The 17476-nt window shown below is 30.7% G+C and overlaps 2 protein-coding genes across 2 annotated transcripts; both read left to right on the top strand.

Annotated features, from left to right (window-relative positions):
* The first annotated feature begins 2847 nt into the window (after positions 1–2847).
* On the top strand, positions 2848–5672 carry Jhbp16 (Juvenile hormone binding protein 16). The gene is made up of 4 exons (XM_071699843.1): positions 2848–2977; positions 4226–4488; positions 4765–4876; positions 5052–5672. Exons 1-4 carry the CDS (start codon positions 2917–2919, stop codon positions 5354–5356), a joined length of 741 nt encoding a protein of 246 aa, XP_071555944.1. The 5' UTR covers positions 2848–2916; the 3' UTR covers positions 5357–5672.
* Positions 5673–7745: 2073 nt separating this feature from the next.
* Positions 7746–13552, top strand: Jhbp2 (Juvenile hormone binding protein 2). The gene is made up of 4 exons (XM_071699842.1): positions 7746–8120; positions 9807–10094; positions 11219–11368; positions 11720–13552. The coding sequence occupies exons 1-4, from the start codon at positions 7952–7954 to the stop codon at positions 11869–11871; spliced, it is 759 nt and encodes a 252-aa protein (XP_071555943.1). The 5' UTR covers positions 7746–7951; the 3' UTR covers positions 11872–13552.
* The last annotated feature ends 3924 nt before the right edge of the window (positions 13553–17476 follow it).

A 17476-nucleotide genomic window follows, 5' to 3' on the forward strand; every position in this document is an offset into this window, starting at 1 on the left:
TACACAATATATCGCATAAAAATAAAATAATAACTAGCAAGAATAAACAAAACAGAATAAGATATATTTTAATATATTTTTACAAACAATATTGCTATAAACGTTTTCAAATATTAAAGATAATGTAATAGCATACATTAAATCTTAATATATACTCTGTAAAATTCAATTTTAAAAATAAATATAATAATATGTTCTAAATATTATTATAATTTATAAAGTATATAATATATTATACTTTATTTATAATTATATACATATTAGAAATACATATACTTGTTTACTAAAGCAAATAATACTTAAAACTAAAATTATTTGAGTGTACAATAAATACTATTTTCGAATGTTTAAAGTTTTCTCTTAAATCAAATTTTCTATTAAACCTTGATTAAGAAAATGATTTCTGCGAATCCTCGGACAGCTGCAAAGAATGCGATTACCTTCAAAGCACGAGTGTATCATGGTTATCTACATGCAGGAGTTCATGTTGAAAATAAAATTTATAATAGATATTAAAATATATTTGAAGTTGTTCTCAATAAGATGTGAATAATATCTAAGCATATATAATTTTTTAATAAATAATATATAATTTACTGAAATATTATGATCGGAAATATTCGCGAAATCACCGGCAATACTTACGCCTAAAATAAATAATACAAATTTAATCAAACTGAATGAACAAAAGTTTAACAAACTTAATGAACAAAAACTCTTTGGTAAAATATAAGCGTATCTCATAATATATCCATACGAAACTATGTAAATCCAAGATGTGTCTCTTTAAGAGAGTGAGTTCTTTTTTATAGCTAGATGGCTTTTTCCCGATACTATCAACCAGGTATAATAAATACCAAACATTTTAGCATGGAAAAAAACACGAGGACACAATATAACAGCAGAAAACATTTCTTCTTGGCGAAATAAGCACTTGGCAAATATGACATATCATGTTTCTTGGCTAAACGTTCCTCCTTACTGAATCATCTACGCAAAAATGTAGGAGTCAATTTATTTAAATCTCGAATGAAAAAGATTCTTTTTCATAAACCTATGTCGTAGTGACATAGAATAATAAAAAATATTAGAGTGCCAAATTTTAACCAATAGCAAACATTTTTATAAGCTATATTATAATTAGAATGGCCATATTATATTTAAATCAATTACAGTTAATAACAATAATATAAATAACTGTACATGCTTCAAAAAATATCTTATAAAATTGAACTCGAATGTATTTTCAGAAAATTTTGAAAATGTTTTTCGTGGAAAGTTTGTGTAAATCTTGAAAACGTGTTTTGGTAAAGTTTTAAAAATATCTTTAAAAAACGTTCTTGAGACGTCTTCTAGAAACGCGTTCGTTTATTTGCACATATGATTCGTATAATGTCTCGTCTGTCTGATAGAAATTCATAATTAACAAAAACTACGATCCCTTGAAAGAACTAGTATTTCTTCTCGTTGTTTTTTGAGAGTTCGTTCTTTTATATTAGATCAGGCTGGACAAGCGAAAACGATAGCCATGTCTGGTGTCTCGCCTTGCTGAGTGAACATCTTCGGTATTTTCGAGCTTTGCATTAAAAACTTAGGTAAGCAAATAGCTAATAAAGCTAAAGCTATATAAATAGCTGTATAAAAACTGTATAAAAAAGCTACATAAATTTTATTAGAATTTAATATATAAATTATGTAAAATTATTATTTCTTCAAGTCGCATTATTTAAAATTTGAATAGATAACCAATTTAAATTTTAATGAATTGAGAAATCATTCAAATATGCAATTAATTCGAATTAGAAATCTCTTAAAAACGGGAAACTGGGCGCAAAATTAATCGCAACACATAATGTTGGGCAGTAATATTTATTAAAACGACAATATAAAAATATACAATATAATTTAAATAGAAAAATTTATATTATTTTTATGTGTTTTACAATTACACAATAAAAAACTAAACATGTGTTTAAAATATTCAATAGAGTAAGTGTTTTTACAATGGAAACAACAATTGACATTAAAAAAGATTGTTAACCAGTTAGTTTTTTTAAATTAAAATCAATAAATGTTCGGAAAATAGATTTATTTCTTTGTGTGCTAAAAGTTTTAATTATATAATGTAATTCATTTGTGTAATCACAAATAATGTAAAAATAATAAAGTGTGTTTGTTTTAAACCCGAATCTAAGAAGATTCAGTTTACATATAGTCTAGAAAACCGATAAACCGTGTTTATCGGTTATTAATAAAATCAAAATATCAGAAAATTTGAACCATGCATGCTTCTAACGACAACGAATTTTTATATATTTTAAAAAAGTATGAATAATTTTCTATTTCAGATAAATTGTTTAATATTTAATTTAGTATTTTGTACATAGAAGCTTAGAAAACGGACAATATTTAGTAAATATAAATCTTAAGTATAGTAGTAAAAAACATTTTGAGTTCAACACGTGTATCGAAAGGCTGTAGGTACTATTCCATAACCGATTGCGAATTGTTCCGCCTTTAACCGCGCGATGTAACGTTAGGTAATCAGCTGCACAACACGCGTTTTCTCTCTCGTAACGTTAGCGCACGAGGAAACTGGTCCAAATGTTGAAGCAGCAGGAAAGAAAGAGAGCTTCTCACGATATTTCTTGCTCCCACTCGAATACCATACGTCGCCCTTCTCTCTGATGTTTTCGCCGATGAAATTACGTAAAATCTCCACCAAAATTTCACGACTCGGAAGCAGTACGCTAACCCTCCTCTCAGATGTATCGCAAACAGTGAAAGTGCGTGGTACGCGCTCCTCCATGTAATACTAGAAGTGAATCGCCCATCGTTCGACAAGTATCAAGGTGTTTTTATTTTGCGTACTTTAGATTTATCGAACGGAGAAAGAGTGAAAGAGAAAACGAAGAGATGCAGCTAAGGGCTTTTTTGCTTGCGCTACTGTTGCGCGCCACATTTGCTGGCGATTTCGGTAAGTAATTCCCGGTGACTTCAACGACCGCACGTGCAGTGAACTCCGACGCCGCGCCGGTGATTTCAATGCTCGGTGTTCTCTCGGTATAAGAAAAGCGCAGCATTCACAGTGAAGTCAACAGATTCGTAACGGTCCAACAGAATTCGCAAGATGTTTGATACGACGCACTCTGAAAAATTTCTCTTTAAATTTCTCTCGACAATCAAAATTTTTATTATACTTATATACATCACATATCAAGTTAAGAATTGATTGATCAAATATTTTCAAAAGGAGTGACGGGCAAAGATATTGATATGAAATATTATGAAATATATTACTTTCACTAAAGAGTTAAAGGTTAATTACACTATTTGAACCATATAAATGCGCACTTAAAGTAATACGTGAAATCAAATTATATTGTTGCTCTTTTCTCATGACGCAGTTAGTTTTTTTAGCTGTATCCTATATTTACTTTCATCATTGTATATTTCGATGATACATAAAATTTAGAGATTGCAAATTTTGACTTTAATGCTAATCTTTAAAGAAATGAATATGTTAGACGGAAATAGTCAATTACAAAAATTTTCCAATGTTTTTGAATCTTTAAAGAAGAGGAGGAAGAAAGGAAAATCTCTTTCTTCCCTTTGTGAATTGGTGTTTATTATAAACTATGGAAAGAACGTAACGCGTATATTATTGCGTTTTTGTTTTGAACAATGACAAAGTAATTAAAATAATATAATTTAATGACCATTTAGAGTGAAATATGCAAAATTACACCTTCTAGCAAAAATGGACATGCAATCTATTTGCTGCTATATTACACAATGTATTATCTCCCATTTTGTAATAGAATGCGAAGTACATGAGTGAGATGTTCTTAAGGAATGCATGGTGCTATCAAAACCGGAATACCTGGAAGTGAAAGTTATATTATGTGCGATTACGTGTGTGCATTCAATGTTAATACGTATATATTAACATTCAATGTTAAAACGTATTTTTACAATAATCCTTAAACATCACACATATCAACTAATTTAATTCAGCTATTATAAATGGCGGTCATAAATAGCTTGAATTTTGTATAATTTTCTATTTTGTTTTAATTAGAGTAAAATTGTATAAAAAAATATTTCGAGAGAGATATTAACTTTAACATATATTGTAATTAATCGTCACAGATACTCCTTGCTCAATCTTTTTTCATAATGTATATTTAAAGATGGATTATTAATTATGTGTTGTTGTTTTTAGAGGACAACTTTAAGAATTGTTACCCCAACGTACCAGGTTTTGACGTCTGCGTGCGAGAGGGATTAAATAAGTTAAATCCTTACTTCAAAACCGGTTTACCGAAATACAATGTGCTCCCATTTGATCCCTTCTTTGCCAGAGAGATAACGGCTGTAAGAGGGGTACCGAATTTCGGCTTTACTTTAACCCTTCGAAATGTCACCGAGACTGGATGGTCTAACAGCAAAGTGACAAAATTCGTTTCCGATCTGAGAAATTACAAGGTACATGCACTGTCCGTCGATATAATTATACGATAGATATTCGATTAACGTAACATTGTGTACTTATTTTACATTCATGCATTATGTACGTAATTTTATGTCGTCGGAGAATCTGTCACTTATAGCGCATACCTTATATTAAACATAAAAATATATTAATGGCATGATTGCATATTATCTTCTGTATATGACATTTAACTTGTATTATGGAAAATGTAAGTGGAAGTAATATGATGCGGGTGGCGAAATAACTAAACAAAACATTGCATCAATTAGGTTGTGTACACGCAAAGTTTCCCAGAGAAAAGGCTGACGGGTAATTACGAATTTAAAGGAAAATTCTTCAGCTCCACTATAGCCACTAGAGGAAAATTCACGCTCACTTTGTGTAAGTGCTATTAGCAAATTCGCATTCGATTACTAAATTTATTGTAAATCTGGTGTACAATGTAAGAAAATACGATATTTTGCCACTAATGTTATAGATATTAATATGGGTGCAGTAAAAAAAAGCAGAAATATATTAAAGCGTTTATTTGCCTTACAATTTTTCCTTATTGTAGATGATCTCATACAAACGACCACCGTGACCAAGTTGCCGGGACAGAAATTGCGGTCTCAAATGGACGTCCAATCAATCAGCAACTTAGAGCTTCACATTACAAATCTTCTATTTGGCAACCGAGTCTTAGAGAGTATCCTCGATAAAATAATTAATTATACGTGGCAGCCGGGTTTCGTGCTGACGAGGGGCCTGGTTAACGAACTCGTTTCGACCGCTTTCACAGAGATCTTCGATGACGCCTTCCGTAATTTTCCCTTTGAGCAGATTTTTAAATCAAAGCCGTCCCTAAATTACCTTCCGTAATTTTTCCTTTGAGTAGATTTTTAAATCAAAGCCGTTCGTAAATTAAATTGATTATAACTTTAAAGTATGCTGCGATTGAATCGATAAAGGTAAATCAATTTCTCAATTAGTAAATAAATGAACAAAGGCCGGTTGTTCAAACTGTTGGTAAACTAACTAACAGTTAAATCGTATATATGTCTTTGTTTTTCCTTTAAATTAGACAAAGATAGACATATGATTTAACTATTAATTAGCTTACCAACAGGTTGGAACAATCGGCCCTAAGGGTCGATTTCACAGTCTCTGATTAACTTGATCCTCCGATTAAACTCACTCTTCGTCTCTTTCTAAGGGAGACAGTTAGAAAGAGATGCAGAGTGAGTTTAATCGGAGGATCAAGTTAATCGGAGACTGTGAAATTGGCCCTAAGAAGTGTACTCGTCAGTTTGTAAGCAATGTGTCTATCAAACCATTACAAGAGAATGAAATTTATCCAGAATAAATTTCACGCTACTCTTGTTATACGTTTACTTAATTATTTTCATCATTGTGTATGAATTGTACATGAATTAGCACGTAAGATATATGTGTGGCATATTACGTTAAGTAAATATATGCTTTCCCTTTTTTACGATCTACGCACCTGTGTATTTTATTACATGTTACATTACGAGTAATTTATCAAGTCATTTAACCTGAATTAATGCCTCTTATTAATTTAATATATTATGTTCCCTGCATGCTGTCATGTATGGTTCATCTTCTTATTGCTATGAGGAATGCCAAGCGTTCTGATAGCAAAACAGAGTGGGTTTTTTGTTCCCGACAGCTGCTCGCCTTGAAGAAAGGTCTTCGAACCTGCATTCTTACAGAACACATGGAAACTTCGTCGCGATCGAGACATTAAATCGAAGAACATTGATTCGTATTGATCATTAATTAATTTTGATCGATAAGCGAATCAAATTTACATCGGCCGAAGTGGTATCATCTTTATGTCATTTAACTCTGATTATTTTGATAAATGCGAACCTTCTCTTGAAGCCAGACTCGCGGTATTCAGTGCGAAATGCGTGCGTACACATTGCGCACGAACAAATAAACGGGCTGACTACAGTGCAGTGAATCTTGACTCTTATGCATGACCTTTCTTGTCTTAAAGTAAGTCTAAAAGATCCGTTTGTAAAAAAAGTCTTGAAATAATTTTAATCTGTGCTTTTATTGAAAGTACTGATTTAATGTGATATAAAAAAAATGCATAAGTTATAATATTGTAAGATTGTAAATACCATATTGTGCGTAATAAACTTACGAAAGCATAATAACATGTGCATGCAATAAAATAACTTTTGTTACCTGCTATGAGTTTCGCTTCCCGGGGTTTATAGTTTGTAGATCAGCCCTTCAATTTCGTTTTTTTCTCACGTTTAAAGGCAGGAAGTGTGACCGCGGCGATTGACGACGATCTTCCGCGAACATGTGCGTGAGCAAGTCGGAAACGTGACTTAAAATGAACGTGACCAAGGTGATTAACGGTGCTTAACATTCTCCTACTCTCCTTTCGGCTATTGTATGACGTCCACTCTGACGTCTGTCAAACGCTTTCTTTCCCCCGTCTTACTCGTCACCCATTTTTATGTAATTATCGATATTGCAGTCTAGACAGATTTAACTGTTATCATTCAATCGTTGCTTTCGAATTCAGTCTACGCGTCATACATACATTTACAGTTTACATACTTAAATTGCGCAATTTAATGAACCAGTTGCATCAATATTAAATCGAATTCGATATATTGCGAATATTTAACACACGTGATGTATTTGATTTGCCTAATTATCCGATTTGCTAATTATTAGCGAAGAAAATCGCCTTTTCTGTGCCCTTTCCAATCATTAAACGTGTGCCACTTTAAAATTACCAGATAAAAGAAGAAAGTTATAAACAAATGTCGGCAATTATTGGGAAAGTAAGAGCACAAATTAATCAATGGTTTCTTCGTCTACTTCATTGGCTCCTGGGCTGCTCATTGGCGGAGCCTTATAGCATAGTTTACTGCGGTTAATTTAAAATTAACGTTGGTAAAAGTTATAAAGAACCTTTCATGAAATTTGCGCCGCTTCCTTCGCCTTTTTACATCTAAGAAAGTTGATTGGCGAAATCTATAATGACATTGGCATTACTTCGTTTGTCGTCCCACGCTATTCAAGAACTGACTTAATTAAAATTTATTTAAATAAAAAATAGATATCACAATTTAACTAAAAAAAACATTAAACATTTATAATTTAAAAGCACTCTGTACCATCCTGTATGTAATACATACCCGCACTCTTATTATTATGCAATTTCTTTTGCGTCTGTACATTTTACAAGTTAAAAAGATAAAGAGTACGCACTGATTCGATGTCCCGCTTAAGGTTCGATACTCTTCGTCTTCTTCGTCCTCGGGGCCGGCATAGCGGGGGCAATGTCAAGGTGGCCTATAAGGCCAGGCGCATCCCTGCCAGTCGATCATTCCTCGTCGAGAAACCTGATCGTTCCACGGAGTGCATCGATAGGTACCAGTCGATAACGAAGAAAGGAAAGACGAAAAAAGCAAGCTGCCAGAGATGAGGAATGCTGTACTACTGTGCTATGCGTGCTCGCTGCTGATCGGGGCCCAGGCCATCGGAATATACAGGGGCCTAGAGTTTTTAGAGCCTTGCTCCAGAAGCGATCCGAAATTGGAAGCCTGCCTCGCTCGAACGGCCAATACACTTGTCGAACGATTTCGTCAAGGTGAGATATCAAGAACCTAAAATAATTTACATATGTTGCTATCTTGAAGTTTCTATTTCTTATGTAATTTTTATTTATGTATTATAAATACCATCCGATTTCTAAAACGTCTTTCTAACTTTTTAATGATCATATATTCCATATGTTAAAAGATCTTATAAAAAGAGAGATTTGTAATATTAAAGCTGTATGATGAAATTAAAATTCTTTGATGAGAGAAGTCAACGCTCTTTATAAGCAAAGTTGTGTAAGAAGGTCAACGACTAAGATACGAGCAAATTAAGAGAATGTTGATTTAAAATAATATTTAATTGATTTAAAATAGTAAATACAATTGTACATTTCGATTGTACTTAGTTTTCTTTAGTAACAATAATTTAATGTATAAAAGAATAAAATTAATAATTATAATAAAGAGAAAGAGAACCTATAAATTAAACATTACAGTATTACGATAATTAAAATCTTTTTATTAGTTTCATTCCTATTTAATGATATTTATGTTCATTGTAATTAATGATTGGTATGTCTTGAAGAACCTAACCTTGGGAGAGTTGAAGTATAGCGTAATTTACCGTTTCTTGCCATGTTAAGTGAAGTCTCAGCAGATAATAGGAATTTGCGGTTCGTCGCGAAGTACATTGCTTGAGCATTAACTTCTTTACTCCGCGCTGTTGAGAATATTTATAAATTTTGCAAACTCTCTATTATTATCACGTTTAATATTTTTAATAAAATATAGTTGAAAAGTCAAATAAACTAAACAAATAATTTTTCTGTTATTTGAAATAATCAGTGTGAAGAAATATTGATATAATAAATAGTTCTGATTAAGCTTTATCATTTAAATAAGAAAAAAATTATATGTCTTTATTTAGAAAAATTATGCTGTTCGAAATATATAAGTATACAAGCATTTCTCAATTGATTATAAAAAGAAACGTAACAATGTTATTTTTTTAACTGTAACATGTATACATACTTCTAGCTAAGATTGAAAAATCTGTAGTAAACGCAAATAAAATATATAAGTGAATAATCAAAATTATTAACTTATGATATCATCGTCTTATAATAATTAATATAAAAATAAATTTGAATAGTACATCGTATTGTAGTGTATTCTCGCTTCTGAACAAGCAATTTTTGACAAACTGTAATCAAAGAAGCGCTTTTTGAGATAAATGTATGATAGCAACGTATATGATTTGTAAATAAATTGAAAGTTGAAAGTCTTGGAGCGAACCGGTTCCGTAACCACGTGGTTTTGTTAACGATCGCAGAACGTTATAACGGTGTATTCGAATGGTCACCCAGTGTCCTACATTCCACTCGTATTGTTTGATATTGCTTTAACACACCTGGAGCAATAGCTTTCTTCAAATATTTTAGCGAGTGGAAAATTACTGAAATTATTTTTGGACGCCATAAACTTTTCAAATGGATGACAAAGACAATTAAGTAAACAGCAGGATTAATATTGCAATCTAATCTGCAAATTAAAATGGAATCCGATTTAATAGTGTCATTGCGTTATTATCAAACTGAATCAACACATACAAGTGTCAAACAAATTCTTGAAAAATAACAATTTTCAAAGAAATTATACAAAATTTATTGCACTGAAAGAATTTGCGTCATTTGCGGTGAAGTTATTACGACGTTCTAACTATGTTGCAATTGCAGGTCTACCGCAACTGGGTTATCCAGAAGTAGAGCCAATTATTCTGGACGAGTTGCATATCGCGCTCGGCGGCGGCCCGAATGGCTACAAGGGGCAATTCAGGAATATCACCGCGAGAGGAGTCTCCGCTCTGCGAATAACTGGCCTCAGGACTAGAATGACCGACGACGAGGTGCAATTGCAATTGGCCTTTAGCATTCCCAGAATTAGAGCGGCCGCGAGATACCGGTCCAGTGGAACCTTGATCTTGGTGCAAGCTAGCGGCGCCGGGGATTATTGGGGCGAATACGGTAAGTCCGCTGAAAAAATATATAACTAATTAATCTTTGCTACTCAGTAAGCGTAATCTATCTATTGCGTTACCGTACTTATCGTCTCAAGAGGTTGTTATTGCAGCCCGCGAGAAAGAAGAAAGCACTGCAAGAAGTACATGATGTTTTTTCAATGAATCTTCGACCAAGTGAAATGGCATTGAGATGCAAGTATATCGTGACAGCGGTAACTTTCACTTTGAGCAGTGTATATTTATTGTCAAAAAACTCCACTTGCCGCGATAAATGCCATATGTAGCATCAATCAACTGTATTCAAACATAATTGCAGATTGTGTATACGTATATCTGAGCAATTTTCAATGTGTATTAAAAACAATGTTTTATTCCAAACACGCAATTAGTTGAAAGTATTATTACATGAAGCATCAATGTGTAATCATAACAATTGAAAAATAATGAGAATTGCATTCTAAGGCTTTATGTAAGAATACATAAATTTTTTATAAATTACAGATTATTCTTTTGAATGCCTTTATAGTTTGAATAACATTTATGGCTCTGTTAATGCTGTACTAAATGACTTATACATGAGAATCTCTGCTACGTTAATCATAGTGTTAAATTCCTTGTAAAAGACAACGCGATTTATTCTTTGGTTGTAAGAGAAATATTCTTCAAAGAAGAATCACGAAGGACACCGCAACATTCTCTTTTGAATAAGTTACTGTTATTCGCGTCTTCTTAAAGACACACACACAATTTAATGTACGAATTTTATATCTTTCATCTTTCATCGGATTGTACAATTCTGAGCCACGAAATATTTATTTAAATATTTTCACGATACTTTCGTAGTAGTGAAAAGAATCTTCTTACAATTATATTTTAAAAAGTATTTATTGATAATCCACAGTGCATTACAGAACACTTATGTTGTCGAATAGTTAATGTAATTTAGCAAAAGTACTAAAAATTAATTTTCAAAATAATTTAATCAGTTTAAACAATTTATTGTTAATGGTAATCGTTAAAGCAAAATACAGTCGTCATAATTTATATAAATTTATTTCAATTCTTTGAACGAAATCATCTTTTCTTTCATCTGTCATAATTTTATCCAATTTTTTCTTTTTTTTCTAGAGGGTGTCAGGGCCAAGGTCTTTATCAGAGCAAGACCATTTGCGTATGAAGGTCGTCGTTATCTTAGATTGCAGCAACTAAAAATGGACTTTAGCGTACAGAATATCAGAATGGGAGTTGAAAATGTGCGCGACACCAACAGTATATTGCGTAAGTCCTAATTTCTGTAATAACTTTCAGTGTGTATGCATTTAAAAGATGAATTTAAAAAACTTTATAATCCTAAGTGCTATAATATTACGACCTAATAGTATAATAAATAAAATTTAAATACACCTTTGGCTAGATAAAAGATTATTGAAAAATGGAATCAGAGGATTAAAGGATCAATATATAAGCTAAATTTAAATAATAGAGCAAATAAATGATTAAATAAATGTATAAAATTGATATGTAGGATATTTTTTTTATTAACGCATTTAAAGCATTTTGAATCTCATATTTAAAAGATTTATTTAAATCTTGAATTATATTCTAATATTACTTTTTTGTTTCACACAGTGGCGGCGCTTAATCTTTTCATCAATACCAATAGCCAGGAATTGTTGAAGGAAATGAAACCGGATCTGCGGAGGAAGCTGGTGCAGGTGATGACGACTTTTGTAGAGAAACTTTTTGCTCAGGTGCCGTATGATGCCTGGATTACGGATTAAACAATCGGCTGATAATTGCCGAGAGGAAAACCCCAACCATTACTGCGTCATTGATGCACTCTTGAACCGCGATGCGAGGTTTAAACGCGAAAAAAAGAACGCTCTTGTGAACTTACAATAGAATCACGGATGACAAAAGTATCGATTATTTTTAATCGGTATTTCCAAGCGAGAAAAAGATTTCGACAAAAAGTTTCCACGTAATGATCAATGGTCTTTCTAATTTTGCACGTGAATTGCCCGAAGGGCAATCTATGTCTGCAAAGGTTATAAACAATTACGGTGCATATATACGATACAGGGTATTTCATATAAAACTCGGCAAAATTTAAGCGAATATTCTTTGAAATTACTGAATTTTGTTATTTCCTTTAAAAGTGTTTTCCGAAGCACGATTATGGAGATATTTATACGAAAAACTTGAGAATTTTTTACTTTAGGGTAAATCAAATCAATAACAAGTATAATTATATACACACACGTATATAATTTAAGATATGTGGTAGGTAAATATAGACATTAACCGTGAATAATTTGTAGTAAATTCTTCTTGCTTTGGATAGTCCATTATTTATTTCATCGTCACTTCATTAATGACATTGAAGAAGTTAAACTAATGATTAATCATTCGAAACATTTTATGTAATGGCGTATAAACGGCGTATAAACGGCGTATAACATGTTTAAGTTATACGGATGTACTTTTATTATTATTTAACGTCATACACATACATGGATTTATTAATAATTAGATAATGACAACTTGCTAAAAAAAATATATATGTATAATTATAAAGATGTAAGTTTTGTACACAATTATATGTATATATATGTGGATATAATTCACTTCTTTTAGTACATATTAAATAAGATTAGCATTGTTTATTTATCAAAATAATTGTTTACTTAGCCAATTGTTTTTTGTGCGTACGATCTTCGCGCATATCTTCGATGCGCGTTTTAGAATAAAAATTATACGCGTCTAATTTCATTAAGTCTTTTTACTCTTCTATTACATTACCAAGTTATATTTTATAACGTTACAAATAGAGTTTAATTATTCAGAAATCAATTTAATGCACATTGTTCACAGAATTCATTCACAGAACGACATTTCTTTGTGGTGAATTTTTTACAGAAGAATCCGTCGTAATTTGTGCTAGGAATAAATATTAAACAAATAAAAATACAATTTGGCAATACGTTCATCCGACAGTTTTATTTTGCGTCACTTTAAACTGCGTCACTTTAAATTGCGTTAAATTCCATAAGTGTGATTGTTATCGCACTTACGCGTGAGAATAATATGACAAACGAGCATACAACTAGGAGCTTTAATAAAAATCTTGAGATAACAAAATAATTAGAAAATAAATGGCATTTGAAATTATCGATCATATTATGCCCGCAAGTCATATTAAAAAGCGAGTCATATTTCAAATAAATGAATATTAAATAACCTGTTTGGATAAAAAGCAAAAATAATGATCGTGTTTATAATTAAGGAAGTCAGAATTTACATATTCTACATAATCGTACGTACTTAGTTGCCTTTTTACATACAAATCATAATGACGCCAAATATTTCGTTTTAATAATTTTTAGCAAATATATGTATATGTGTTATTACTTATTGAATGAAGGAACGTATGAGTTATCACATAACACAAGTTAGAATCATTATTTCATTGCTATTATTTGCTTATTTAAAATCTCATGCATGCTGTTCTCAGTCCTTAGTTCTACTGATATTTAATAGCAGTTATTGTTCATATAATATGTGTAATAATTGCTATTAAATATCAGTAGGACTAAGGACTGAGAACAGCATGCATGAGATTTTAAATAAGAAAATAATAGCAACAAAATAATAATTCTGACACGCAAGAAAATTGTATACAATACAATCAATTATATATCTTCAAGTTAAATCGCCTTTTCTTCCAGGAATTCTGATAAATAGATACGCTATCCTTGTGCCGAGCAATAAATACAATAAGTTATTATTAATAATTCATTTCTTCTAATAAAAAGTTAAATGCTTAGACATTTATGTCAAAGATCGCGATCTAACAATAAGTAGATTTATAATATTATGTAGTATCAAAGATCAATCGACGAAAAAAAACACATTATTATACAATTCACATTATTTTAATTATTTCTTAAATATGAAAAAGTTAATATATTTTAAGAAATAATATTAAATATTATATCATCTTACGTAAATACACGTACACACGTCATAACGAAGATATCTTCTCACATATTTGCAGAGCAGAGATTTTAATTTTTCAATCACCCAGTGAAACTATATTGGCGATGATAACCTTTGCAAAGTGAACGAGAATCACTAATTTTATTCCGACTTTTATATCCAGTACTAATAACATTAATATTCCTTAAAATGTGTGTCCACAATAGATACGATTAGTGTATTTGCGTTCTCTCACAGGAAACCGATCATCACTGAGCGCAACTTGGCGCGCGAGGTCGAAGCCACCTAGCTCACTACATAAATACACTCATATGTCAACGTTACGTCTTCTATATTATCAAAGTAGAATCGCAATAGCAGTGATTACGCTTGCCCTGACATGGGGGATTCGTATCTAAATTTATTTTACTGAATGTAATGGCGGTACAACGCCCACTTGTGTTATGCCGAAATTATTAGGTCAGTGGAAGCAGGAAATTACAATCGTGCTTCATACATGTGTTTTCTGATAATTGATAGCTACTAGAAATAATTCCGCGAGATATACATAACAAAAAAATTTTTGCTTCAGAAAACGCTTTATTATTCAGCTTGCGTAAAATAAATTACAAGAGAGATCTAACAATAAGCTATATGACATCACTCCAGTCTACTTACAAGATAAAATTTACTCGTATACGGGTACTATACGGGTACTATAGAGATATTGTTTTTTAACTAATTTTCCAATTACGATATACATTAAAATCACGAAGACATTTGTCTGACATATTTCAAACAGAAATAAAGAATATCATGTCACATAAAAGAGAAAAAAAATCTGATTTATGTAGAAAACTACAACCGTGCTTTAAAAGAACTAATTTTAAAATATTTTGATAAAATATCATTTTGGTACAAAGATATAACACATTATATCTCTAATTTTTTAAAACAAAATAATCTACCAATGTATTTATATAAAAATAATAATAATCATAAAGTTTATTTATACAAATAAGTTAAAGTTAATTAAGAATAAAGTTTATTAACTCACTCTTTCTCTTTTTTCTCTAACTTGCTTTTATAAATCCATTTTTTGTTAATAATATCCGAGGAAGCTTTGTTTTCGTAAATTCGTATATGAACCTTTGATTGCGTATAAAGTTGGTTCTAATCAACCAAATTTAAAAGAATTATATATAAAATAGGGGTAGAAGAAACCAAAGAAAAGATTGTTTTTTGAGTTTTTAATGTCAATATGTTCAGAATGTTTTAAAACGTCGAAATATTGCATTAAAAAAAATGTCGGTATGTGTGTATGTCTGTGCCAAATTTACAGAAATTTCTATAACTCCAAAACTGATCAACCAAATCTTAACGAATTATATATGAAATAGGGGTAGAAAAGACTGAAAAATATAATAGAATTAATAAAAATTGTTAATAATAAAGGGGTTACCGATTTCTGTTAAAAAAAAATAACTAAGTTTACCGAAATTTCTATAACTCCAGAACTAATTAACCAAATCTTAACGAATTATATATGAAATAGGGGTAGAAAAGACTGAAGAATATAATAGAATTAATAAATTTTGTTAATAATAAAGGGGTTACCGATTTCTGTTAAAAAAACAGCCAAACTTACTAAAATTTCTATAACTTAAGAATTGATTAATTATATTTTTCAGTCTTTTCTACCCCAATTTCATATATAATTCTTTAAGATTTGGTTGATTAGATTCAGCTTTATATGCGGTTAAAGGTCCATAATTTTGATTGCTTCCTCTATGAGGAAGCCAAAATAAATAAATATAAATAACTATGGCTTAAAATAGAGGAAGCAATGCAGGTTTCTACTTGCTTACTTAAAAAATATGAGGAAGCAATGTACAAGTTTCTACTTGCACCCTGTTTATTTGTTAATAATATCCGCAAGTAAACACGGAAAAAAAAGATTAGCTACTATAGCTAAAATAAGTCGTAAAATAGGGATAACTAACATTTTTTGCAGCGAGAACAAAAGGTTTTGCTAATATTGCTAAACTTTAGCTCTCGCTGCAAAAAATATAGCTCTTGCTGCAAAAAAATTAGTTATCCCTATTTTACGACTAAATTTAGCTAAATTTTTTTCCGTGAATATTTGAAAAAGTTCTCGAACCATGACGCATTTATGTTCTTTTTGTCACAGATTTGAATGTTTAATTTTTTAAATTGATGCATGAAACTATAATTACAATCTATCAATGTCTGGTAGGCATTTAGTCGACTTGACGAGCATTATATCACAGCTCTGGTAACTCCAATGACTTCTTTGATTTGATGGATGAACACCAATTATGATGTTCTTACTAGCCAGCTCAGTTATTCGTGCGCACGTAAACAATCATTCTCGTATGCCAGGAAGTTACACTCTCGCCTACAAAACTACATTTATTGCGTTTCAACATTTCAAATCCATTTGCAGAAATCAAGACTTTGAAATCGTATAATAAAGTGCGAGATAAAACATGTTGAAACATGTTAGAAAATGGTTAGAAAGTATTCAATCATGTAGAAATTATTTAATACTTATTAATTTTATATAAATTCAAATCATTTCGTAATATTTTGAGAAGTTATATTTTTATAATTTTAACTACTAATATATATATATATATTTTTTTATTTATATTTATATTTACATTATAATCTTATTAAATCTACATAGAAATTTTATAATGTTAGAAATATAATTGATTGATTGTCATGAGAAAATACTTACTTTGTAAAAGCGTTTGAAAATTTTCAACATTTATAATTTTATTTGCAACGATCCAATATTATATGGCTTTTTGCTTTACGTTATTATTATAATGTATGAACTTTGATTCTTGCGCATTAACATTTACATATTCTTTTAGCTTTATGAAAAATTGTGAAAACCTGTGCCTTTTGCGCATTTATTTCCATCGATTCGTAAAACTCATCATGTATTCTTCACTACATGTTTCTCTGGTACGCATGCATAATCGCATTAATGGTCAAACATCAATGTCTTTTGTCTGTACATTGCGTAATATATGTGTACAACATCTTGAAATATTCGTCTCGTATTATTTAGTTGGTCATTTAAAAGAGATTTTTCATAGAAAACGAAAGAAACTGAAACCAGACTATAGCAACGTGTTTTAAATAGTCAGATTTCTTTGCATCTCACAATTGCTAAAAAATAATTTAATTTATATCGATAAAATGTGCAAACTGTATATTAAATTACATAAAATGCAAATGTTAATATATATGAAAATAACAATTTCTTAAAGTTTATTATAATTATTCAAATAAAATTACTATCTATATCTAATTATTAACGAAAAATGTTCTCGTCTCTTCGGTTCAAGAATTCAGATTATTCACAAGAATAAA

The sequence above is a fragment of the Temnothorax nylanderi genome, unplaced genomic scaffold (genome assembly GCF_030848795.1).
Source record: "Temnothorax nylanderi isolate EJ_2023f unplaced genomic scaffold, tnyl_v1.0 TNYL_tig0020_pilon, whole genome shotgun sequence".
NCBI lineage: Eukaryota > Metazoa > Arthropoda > Insecta > Hymenoptera > Formicidae > Temnothorax > Temnothorax nylanderi.